Genomic DNA, 10895 nt, shown 5'->3' with positions numbered 1-10895 from the left:
AGCCGCTGCATACTCCGCTGGGGGCGCCACTGTAGCTCCGCGGTATAAATGACGGGCGCGCGCGCTCCGCTCCCCTCATTATCCTCCCGCAACGCCGCGATCGAACTGAAAACTACTGGGAAGTTGAGTCGACCCCATGGCTGCTTCGCATACTACTCAGGGTTCCCCTACGGAAAGATGGGGAAATGTTTTTTAATAGCAGTAAGATTGGTGGGATAAGCAATGGAAGCGCTGAGGCCGGCAATAGCAAGCGCAAGTTAGGCACGGCTTATAAGCTTGCAAAATAAGCTATTGGAGGTTAAATTTAATGCATATTTTTTGTAGCAGTAAGAGTGGGGGGTAAGCAATGGGAGCTACTAAAGCACACGTAAGCATAGCAGCACCAGTGCGTATTGGTACTGGACGCGCTCTGCTTGTCGTAGCTGCACAGCAGTCCCGCTTTGGGATTGCCTCACACGATATTTGGACATTGTCTTAGGAGACATCGTTTGTCGAGCATGTCCAATGTTTCCGAAACAATTACTAATAACGAAAAAAATGAAGGAAGCTCACACTGACGCGAAAGTCTTGAAGGTAGCGAAGCTGTACGCAGCCTTCACGACCATCACGAAGGTTTAAAGGGGACCTGCAGCACTTACCATCGACTGCTCGGAATGAATTCTGGGTAAAGGCTATTGACCCAGCGATCTCCTCCCGCAAAAATTATGAATATCTGTTCACTATCACCCAAACTACGCGCGATGAAAAAGCGCGCTTAATTGTTCCCTCTCAGCTGGACCGCGGACAACGTTGGGACAACGCGACGAAAGCACCCCGCTCTCTCCAGGAGAGGTGGGTGGCTCGTGGAGTTCAGTTTGGAGGCCTTCGATATTTCAGAGGCCGGGGAGTTTTCTCCTTTTCTCCGCAACGCGGAAGTGTCTATTACGGGTATGGTGCGACATAAAAGCAGGCATGACAGCCTGTTTGCAAGCAAGCGCTCAGGCTGCTAGGGCGTGTTTGAAACAATAAACGTTTGTTGTAGAGTGGTCTGGCTTAAAAGGAAGTATTGAGATCGCCACTAAAACTGCGCGTGCACTGGAAACACAAAAGAAGCGCCAAAACTATGCGTACAGGTTCGGATATAGAATAGGTTGGTACACAACAGCGCCGACGACGGCGGATCGTCACAGGAAATGAGCGAAATAATCCGCGAAGTTGACCAGCGACAGCTAATATTAGGACAACCATAGCCTCAATGACGTCGTTTACCCATGCCAAGAGTGCATAATCAGGAGAACTGAAGAGAGCGCGGCTGGCTTTTTTCGCGTCTTTCACAGCGATTTGCGCCCTCACCGCTTCACGTGCACGTGTGATATTTGGCTCAGGTGTTCCTAGCAGTGTAATCTACACGTCACGCAGGTTTACTTGCACTGCTCAAAGAGTATTGCAGGGCCCCCTCTAAGTACACGATTGCAGCCGATTCACTCATTTTTCACTGCCTCAACGACCTTTACTCCATCACTATTGCCACAAGTGTGAGCTTTCCTTCATTTTTGGAAGTAATAAGCATTGAATATCACAATATCACCTTGGAGGGGTGTATGCTACGGCGTGTCTTTCTCGTTCCGAGAAAGGGTTTTCGCTATTATGGCAAACGCCGGAATTTTTTTTTTCTTTTGACCTGGCCAATCTCTCTACTTGGGCATGCTTGGCTGGCAAACGTGCGCCGGGGACGCTGGGCGGTCTTCGCGAGGCCCGCCCTCACGTGCTCGCGTTCGGCAGTTCTTTGTAATTTTTTACTGCGGACACGAAAAATTACGATTTCTAAAAAGCTTCGCTGTTATAACAAGCCAGGTGCAAATATGCTAGGAGACAAAGCGAGTGCGGGCAGCGGTTCTGACCGGCATTGTGGCGCGATTTAAGAGGAATGGCGGTAAACTAGACGTTTCGCAGTTCGCTGGAGGCTAAACAGCGCACAACAGCTCCGTCCGATCCAAAAGTGCTGCACGGTACCGCGGTACAGAGAAATTCCTGTGCATGTGCAGTGCACCGTCGCGGTTCCGCGGTGCCTGCACCATGGCTGAATCTTCAGAAGCGCCCTCTCATGTGTTTCCAATCGAGCGACGTGCAGGCATAGTCGTCTGCTAATCATCCTCGCCTGTCTTCCTGTAAAACTCGAAGCTGACGACCATTTCGGTTTCACCGAACGCACCAGCGACAGCGTGAAGTCCAGGAAGCGTATCTTCGAGTTCGACAAACATTTCCACGCGGTCACCGCAACCGCCTGCCAACTCGCGCGTGCAGAGACCGACTTGATGTAGCTACTCTGTAGCAGGTGCAGCCGTTATTTCTGCACCGCTGCGGCACCGCGGCTGCACCATGAGCAATCGAGGGACGCGGTGCAGAGCCCCTTTCCAGCAGTGGCGAATCGAGCTCTTTGGTGCAGCGCACCGTTCGCCGGTGCAGGCATTGCAGTGAACCGCGTCTGAATCGAATGAAGTTAACGTTCGCTTCAGCACCTGCCCTGGATACGTTATCCCAGACGTTACGAAACAGACTATTTAGCGGGAGAACGAAACTTTTGGCTTAAATTGTTCAATTCCTCGGTGAATAAAGCTTCGTTTGCTGCCGGACAAGCGCTGGGGCCACCCCATCAAAGACCAAATCTTTCGAATAAAACAAACTTTTATTTTGTCTGCATGGCCCCTATACGTCTGCAAGGACGGCATCGGGAAAGTATACTTCTCGGTTTTGTGTCAACATAGGAATTTCCAAATGGTCAGGAAGAATGAAAAGGCAGAAAAATATCCGCACCTGGTGGGATTACGAGTCAGCTGCGCTACCAACTCAGCAAAATTAATCACCCATTTGCGGGTGCGCTGATGTGCCTTAGGCGGTCAACCTGCCTTTAAGGATAGTACAGTCGCTCGGAAAACTTCGTAGTGAAGGAGACTTTGTAGCCCGCGCAGCCGGGTCTTGAGCGTTTACGCCCTGCGTGCCAGTCGGAGACCCGCGTTGCTACCAATGGCTGGTGAAACCGAGCCCTCTGCATGCATATGAATGATGGGCTCTTCGCATGGCTATGCAAAATAAAGCTTGCGGTAAGGACGACAAGAATGGCCTAAGAATGCTAGTCGGTCGCTTTCTGGTGTGGAATAAAGAAATTCCCAAATTGTAGGAAAAAGAAACACCGTAGAAAAAAATACCTGCAGAGATAATCTTTTCGTTTCTCGCCCCACAAAGGCTATCGCACGGCCGTTGTGCAGAATAAAGGCTGAGAGCAGAAATAATCTGTTTGAAATATTCCACGCAAGTCCCCTAGAGTAGATACGTAAATTTTCTGCAGTGGTATTTATTGAGTACACATGTCCCTTTGCATCTCATGTGAACGTCCTTTACTGGGGAATAGTATCAATGAAAGAAAAAAAAATAGCAGTGGCTTAGCTCGGCTAGGCCAGGATCAGCTGGTGGTTCTTAGCTTTCCTGGTTGTCTAGGATTAGCTTGATTATCATGCTGACTGCTGCTTCAATGACACACACACGGTACACTCATTATGCGTCACACGTATATTTATCAAGCGGCTCCGGCGCAGCGTCACCAATCGCCCCAGAGCTAAGCTGGTTCCACAGGCGCACGCCGGTGTTGCTGCGACGCACGAGCCACCGGTTCCACACCCGGCCACCCCTCGCATGATCATCAAGTGGACCGGGCTGACACGTGCGGAACGGGGGTCAGCGAAGACGCTGGGCGCGTGGGGTATGTGAGAGACGCCGGGCAGCGAGCAACCTTCTGAGCGCCGGGTGACGTCACTGCTCCTCGCGCACGCGCAGCACGACTCTCCAGGAGCCACGCGAATCTGCTCAACCTCGGCCAGTGTAGATCACGCTACAAAAATTCGCCCCGTCTCTGCTCGATTCGCTGCGGATGTCGTCGGAAGACCAGTCTCCTGCCGCCTCTTGCACGAATATGCCTCTCTCCTGTCCCCCGCTCAACTCTCATGTTATTCCCCTTTTCTTTTCAATACTCCCACGATAAACACGGAGGAGGTCTGATCATGTCGATTCACTTTTAATGCGTAGCATTCTTTGTCGAGTACCCTCACAGCCAGGACGGTGTAACGCCCTGCATTTCCACAATAATGCCGATTTCGCGCAAGTTCTACCTCTGATCGTTGCAATATAGTGTAAATAGAGGTAATGCGGAACAGAATCTTGAAAAAATAAAAAAATAAGAAAAACAAAAAAAAAGCGAAGCTGGTGAACCGTGTAACCGTGAAATCTGGATTTCTATAAAAAATGCATATTTCATGGAAGTTCTACATTTAATCGTTATAATAGCGTAAAGGGAAATAAATTTAGATATTTCATTGAGTTTGATACTGACAAAATAAAAAAAAAGTCTGCAGAAATTTAGAGAATTAACTTCTAATGCGTAGTATTCTTACGCCGCTTGTCTTGAGTGTCAGTTTCTTCCAGCCAAATTTTTGGGTTTTTTCTAAATGCTGTCCGGCCAATAATCGCCATTTACGCTATCATAATTATTTGATGTGGAACTTTTGCGAAAAATACTTCACATGCTTCACCATTTTTTGTATTTTTTATATTTCTCTTGTTCCTAGCTAGTCTTTTCAGACAATAAACTTTTATTTCTCTCTCTCTCTCTCTCTCTCTCTCTCTCTCTCTCTCTTGTTTTTTAGTTCTTCAATTTTTTTTTCTACCAGTCATCTCATTTGCGCTAATATAACGATTATGGGTGGAACGGCCACGAAATCTGCATTATTGTGGAAATGCAGGTGGTTATACGATTAGCCTTTTTTCGTATTTCGTATATTTTTGTTATTTATTATTTTTTCAAAATATCGTTCGACAAATTATCTCCATTTACGCTATTACAACGACTGCAGGTGGAACTTCACGAAATCTGCCTTACTGTGGGAATACATTGCGTTATACGTTTTGCCATTTTTCGTAGTTTTTTAAATATTTTTCTTATTTAGTTTTCCAAAATTTTGTCCGACCAATTATATCCACTCACGTAATATATCCATTCACGTCATTACAACGAATACATTTGGAAGTTTCCAGAAATCTGCATGAGTGTGGAAATGCAGGGAACCACGGTTCGCCCGTTTCCGTAATTGTTTTATATTTTTCTTAATTTTTTAGTTTTTCGAAATTTCGCTCGACCAATTATCTCCAGTTACGCTATTATAAAGATCACAGGTGGAACTTTCGCGAAATCTGGATTATTGTCGAAGTACCATGCGTTATACGTTTTTCCATTCTCCGCAGTTCTTTAGTATTTTTCTTATTTTCTAGTTTTTCAAAATTTCGTCCAGCCAATTATCTCCATTACGTCATTACAACGAATACAGTTGGAACTTTCGCGAAACCTGCAATATTATGGAAATGCAGGGCGTTACACGGTTTGCCAGCTTTGGTAATTGTTCTATATTTCTTATTTTTTTAGTTTTTCAAGATTTCGTTTGATGCATTTACGCTGTTATAACGATTACAGTTGGGACATTCTTGAAATCTGCATTACTGTAGAAATTACATGGGTTATACGCTTTGCCATTTTCAGTAATTTTTGAATATTTTTGTTATTCTTTATTTTTTCAGAATTTAGTCCGACCAATTATCTCTATTTACGTGATTAAAGCGATTACATTTGGTACTTTAGCGAAATCTGCCTTATTGTGGAAATGCAGGGCCATACACGGTTCGCCATTTTCCGTAATTATTTCACATTTTTCTATGTTTGGTTTCTCAAAATTTCGTTGGACTAATTATTTCCATTTGCGCTAGTATAACGATCACAGGTGAAACTTTCGTAAAATGTGCATTATTGTGGAGTTCAGGGCGTTAGACGTTTCATCATTTTCTGTATTTTTATATTTTTTTGTTTTTTTTTTGTTTTCAAAATTTCGTGTCCCAAGTTTTTTCTATTTACGCCATTATAGCGATTATCGCTGGGACTTCCGCGATATCTGCATATTTTGTGGAAATGCAGAGCGTTACACGGTCCTGGCTGCGGGGGTACTCGGCAAAGAGTGCTACGCATTAAAATCTGCATAAATTAAGATAATTGTCTACTAATCCGTAGCGTTCTTATGCCGCTTGTCTAGAATATGAGTTCTTTAGAGCTTAATTTCTTGTTTTTATATACTCTGTTCGACACATTATCTTCATTCGCGCTATTATAATGGTTACAGGTGGAACTTTCGCGAAATCTGCATTATTGTGGAACTGCAGGGCGTTACGCGGTTCGCCATTTCCCGCAATTTCTTTCTATTTTTCTTATTTTCTGGTACTTCAAAATTCCGTTCGAGCAATTCTCTACATTTAGGCTATTATAACGACTACAGGTGGAACTTGCGGGTCCATAAACCACTGCAGCGAGGACAACGAAACAACCTGAGGCAAAGCACACCGTGCCACAAGCGTCATCTCCTTTCAAAACGCGCGTACTCGCGGACGTCCGGGTCCATCCATTGGGCGGGATGGTACAGCACATGAGCTATTGCCGGCGGTCCTAACTAGTACCCCCCACCCCCCTCAAATAGGCCGAGTCACCATATCGTCCTGTTAAAGGGATACAGAAGCACTTTTGTACAAAAAAAGAGCTTTTGCTCTCATTTTATTATTTTTCATACGGCGAACTCGAAAATCAAGTCAAAACTTGGTATAAACTATTACAAAGCACTTAATTTTGGCAAAAATAAACAACGGGTGCCTAGGGGCATTTGGCGAACCTCACCGCCGTTCGTGATTGGTCAAGTCTTCGTGACGTCGTCGTGAGGTCGTCGACCCTCGGAGGAGGCGGAGCAGGAAGCGCGTTCCCAGCGGGTCGTCGCGATAGAAAACGCTGTATTTGCATTTGTTTAATTGATCCCACGATGGCCAGTCCGAGTAGTGAGTTTATCGTACACCCGTACTGGTCGAGCCTCTCGCCCGTGCACGAGCGGCGACGGCGTGCCGGCGCCGATAACAACACTTCCGAGGAAAACGTGTCCCAACCGGCAACGCTCACCCGCCTGGGAAACCTTGACTCGTACGAATTCAATGCATGTCAACACCTCAATACCGTGCGACGGCGACACAAACACGTCGGCCGATGGAAAGTCGCAGTGTGACTGACTCGCCGACCGAAGAAGCCAACAAAATCGGTCACCCGACCGGTCGCCCGACGCGTCGTCGGGAATCGACCGAGAAGCGAAAACTGCTCCCCGACAACATTCGTGCCGCAATGAATGCGGCTCTATTTTGATATTTTCTGGAGTGTAATAAACTCAGTAAGGTCCACGAAGCCTATGCAACTCAAAACTAGCGCTAATGCAATCCGTATTTTGGCATTCGACGCATCGGCTGTGCTCTTCGGCGACGCCACTACCCCGGAGCTGCAAGCTGTAAATGCGTGCGCGATCTGCTCGGCTGTAGAAAATGTAAGGTCAGTTTCGTGCAGAAAAAGAGTTACGTAGGGTAATTTGGGTTATAAGGAATCAATATCGGCCAAGGTTTTTCATGTGAAACGTAAAACCAAAGCACGGCAAGCGCTATCCCCGCAGTGGAAAATCGCAGTCGCAGCCGCGCACACACATTATTGCGAGCGCTTTCGCTAAGCAGCGGAGTTGATGGCGATAAGCTATTGTGGGGGCTTCGGGGAACCTTGCTGTGCAAGCGCTATTTAAGAAATTTCAGTTTACCAGTCAGGAATTCTGTAAACCAGCTAGTAAACACCGACGTACGATACGGAAGGATGGGCCTCCATCTATTACTCAGGCTATTTCACGTCGTGTCAGCGTTTGTAAAGAATAAAAAGTGCGGTGGCGCAGTGCTCTCGCGCGTCGCGCCCGTGCGCTCAACTTTGAGAGTTCGATTCCCGGGATGTCAGTTGGTTTTTTTTTTTTTTTTTTTTTTTTGAGCGGTTTTTTTATGGGGTTTGGTTTGCGTATCGAATTTGTGAATCATTTTCTGCACTGATTTTGAGAAGCAACTACCCTTGCAATGGAAAATTTTCTTCGAAACAGCGAGTGGCGTCTTGAGCCACAACAATGATTTCCCTTTTCTTGCACCGTGTTTCTCAAAAATGCGGTACCATGGTGCAAAGTAAGGCCTTCTCTACTAGAGGAGGTTAAATTTCTGCTGACGTACGCACTAATTTATATGCAAATTTTAAGTGCTTTTAAGCGAGTTTCGGCTCTCGCGGGAAGCTGTGAAAGACCACTTTATCGCGGCCATAGGTGCTGTTGCAACCGAATGCCGGGCAGAACCTCTGCATGGTTACTCCGCTTCCTCGGTACGATTGTGAAGCAGTACAACGCAGCACTGAAAAAGTTTCCACTACTAGTTGCTAAATAAAAACAAAACACAGCACGGGGCCCAGGAAAGCTAACGCTGGCGGACGGCACGCTGAGAAAGGCAGCAGCAGGGGGCCGAACACTTGCCACGGCTCCCGATCGCTCCTCACGACGACGTCACCACGACCCCTTTCACTCTCGTGCCGTCCTCCTCCCGTGCGCTCTGGGCGTCGCGGGGGCGTGGCAATGGCGCTTGTTTATTCGCCTATTACGCCACTATTTCAACCAAAAAAAGAAAAACACCTCGTAGGTAAGGTGTTTAAGGTCAACGCTTCCGAATTTCTGTGTATTCAGCAGATTGAAAACTGCCCCAGTTTCCCTTTAATGAAGCTTATTCATTCATTCATTCATTCATTCATTCATTCATTCAGCTCCCCCGCGAAGCTCGAGTATGCGACGAGAGGAACAGGGATACACTCACTACGCATCTCCCCTGCTGCGCTCCTCCCTCTTCAGCGCCGCCTGCATCATCCTGCCGTTGAAGGCCACGTGCAGGGAGTTGTAAGGGCGGGGCCGGATGACCATGATGGCGCTCAAGCCGTACGTGAAGGCCAGTTCCACGTGCAGCGAGAGCAGCTGGTCGCGCGTCGACGGCGAGCCGGGGGGCGGAGGGCTCGACAGGGACAGTCCAAGCCGTCCCATGAAGCGCACCACCGCTGCGGAGTCCGACTGAGAGCTGGTTACGGTGTTGAACGTAGTCGTGCAAGCCCCTAAGTAATAAAATGCTTTGTTGCGGACGTCGTCAGTCTGTGTTGTGATCTTTGCGGCTGCACTTTCGAAGAGTCGGATCGCGGGCCATAACCATGTCATCACACCCTGCGGGGAAAAGCCATTATTCACTTCGGTTTCGGTTGAAGGTTTCTGAAAAATGCATTCCAGCGATGAATAACTTCAGTAAGGAACTTGTTCCGGCAAACACTGGCGATGCCACAGCTAGATACAAGCGAGCTTGGACTACTGTGTTCATCAGTGAGCACATACCCGTAACAAGAAACAGCCCCGTTAGCCGGTCGTGGATTTCGCCCGCAATCACGGGGGCATGGTGGTGGGCAGCGCCACTACAATGTCTGCCAACGCGACCTTCAAGCGTTGTAACATAAAAAAAAAAATACGGCTGAGCGCACTGTGGCCCTGAGAAACATAAAAGAGTCACTTCACGGCCGCCAAATATAACAGCCTCCCCCTCCTTCCGCAAAGAAAAAAATTCGACAGTCACTCATTTCTGCTGTGAATTGTGCGATGTGCGAGTGAAGTGACTGGCACGTTCACGTTCGGCAACCGCCTTAGGCACGCAAACTTGCCTTTGCCGTGTTTTAAACAAACGTAAACGAGTACTGACACCAATTTTCCCGCGTTCATATTATTGCACAGTTCGATTCCTTTACTCAACAAAATACTCTGGTTGAAATATGAGCAGCCTGCGACGCGAAGAACATACTTTAATTGGATCTAATTTATTGCGCCGACGGAACAGCACGCGGAGCGGCACTCAGGAAATGGAAATCAGCGTGACACCATCCCGTGGTAGCCTAAAGAAGTGACGCGGACAGCGCTCGTCAAAAACCCGTGACGTCACTTCACGCACGCGGCCCCGCGAGCGGCGAGCGGGCGCCGGCGCATTCACAAACGGGCGCACGTAGCCAGAGCTACAGCCATAACCGCTGCCCAGAAAGGCACTGTTGGCAAAAACAAACTTCCACACACGGGAAAGGAAGCGATAATATAGCCGGAATCGCCATAGAAGTGGCCATCGGGACTTTTACTGAAAGCGGCCATCGAATTTCCGCCGCTAAGGTAGGCGTAGTACCTTCAGGCGGCTCAGCCGCTCAGCTCCGGCGGCGGCGCGATCGAAACAACGCCCACCCCGGCCTCCGCAGCGTTTTCACGTACGCACAAAACGGTGAGGTCATGCCGGGATTCTGTCATATGCTCCTTTCGGGATGAAAGCGCAGGAATTTGAAGCAAACGATTTTCAAGCCATTCAATGTATTTAATTATCGCGCGCTGAAGTATTTAGAGCGGTGTTTCGGGTTCGCCAGACCATTTGGCAACGATGAAAGCAATAAAAGTGGGCCATAAAATTTCGTCTCAGTACTCTAAGATAATAGTCTATCTTCGGCCACCTAAACGCGAAAATTGTGTTGTCTGTCTGTCTGTCTGTCTGTCTGTTCCTCGATTCAACTAGCCGGCCACACGTTCGAAGAAATATTTAACATATAATTTACATATAAAAAAAAACCTTTCCAAACTGCCAAATGTGGTGCCATACTTCATACCTGCCGGCATGTTGAGTAAAGCATATTTGAAGCAAAACACCCATGCATAACCGGCACTGGCGGTGTTTTATCGTATGAACCCCTGCCCTCATATCTATTGATGGGGACAAGCCGACACACGCCGCTGCCCGCGAGCTCACCCACCGAGCCTTCCGAGCGTGAGATCACGACAACACATCTTCCACCCAGCTACTCCCACTAGCCCCCAACTTACACCGACATCCTCCACCATTACAGAGCTACCCCTCAGGCACTCTCCTGGCCCCACCCGTACCTCAAC

The 10895-nt window shown here is 47.8% G+C and overlaps 1 protein-coding gene across 1 annotated transcript in view; it reads left to right on the top strand.

The window, feature by feature from the left end:
* The window catches only part of LOC144153651 (THAP domain-containing protein 11-like), a 104614-nt gene extending 95333 nt beyond the window's left edge, over positions 1-9281 (top strand). The window contains exon 3 of the mRNA XM_077685308.1: positions 8711-9281. Within this exon, the coding sequence (XP_077541434.1) occupies positions 8711-8844 (134 nt within the window). The 3' untranslated portion in view covers positions 8845-9281. The remainder of the gene's footprint in view (positions 1-8710) is intronic.
* The last annotated feature ends 1614 nt before the right edge of the window (positions 9282-10895 follow it).

Source organism: Haemaphysalis longicornis, unplaced genomic scaffold (assembly GCF_048455015.1).
Source record: "Haemaphysalis longicornis isolate Haplotype H1 unplaced genomic scaffold, Haemaphysalis longicornis Haplotype H1 scaffold_9, whole genome shotgun sequence".
Lineage (NCBI taxonomy): Eukaryota > Metazoa > Arthropoda > Arachnida > Ixodida > Ixodidae > Haemaphysalis > Haemaphysalis longicornis.
This window is presented reverse-complemented; position numbering and strand designations above follow the sequence as displayed.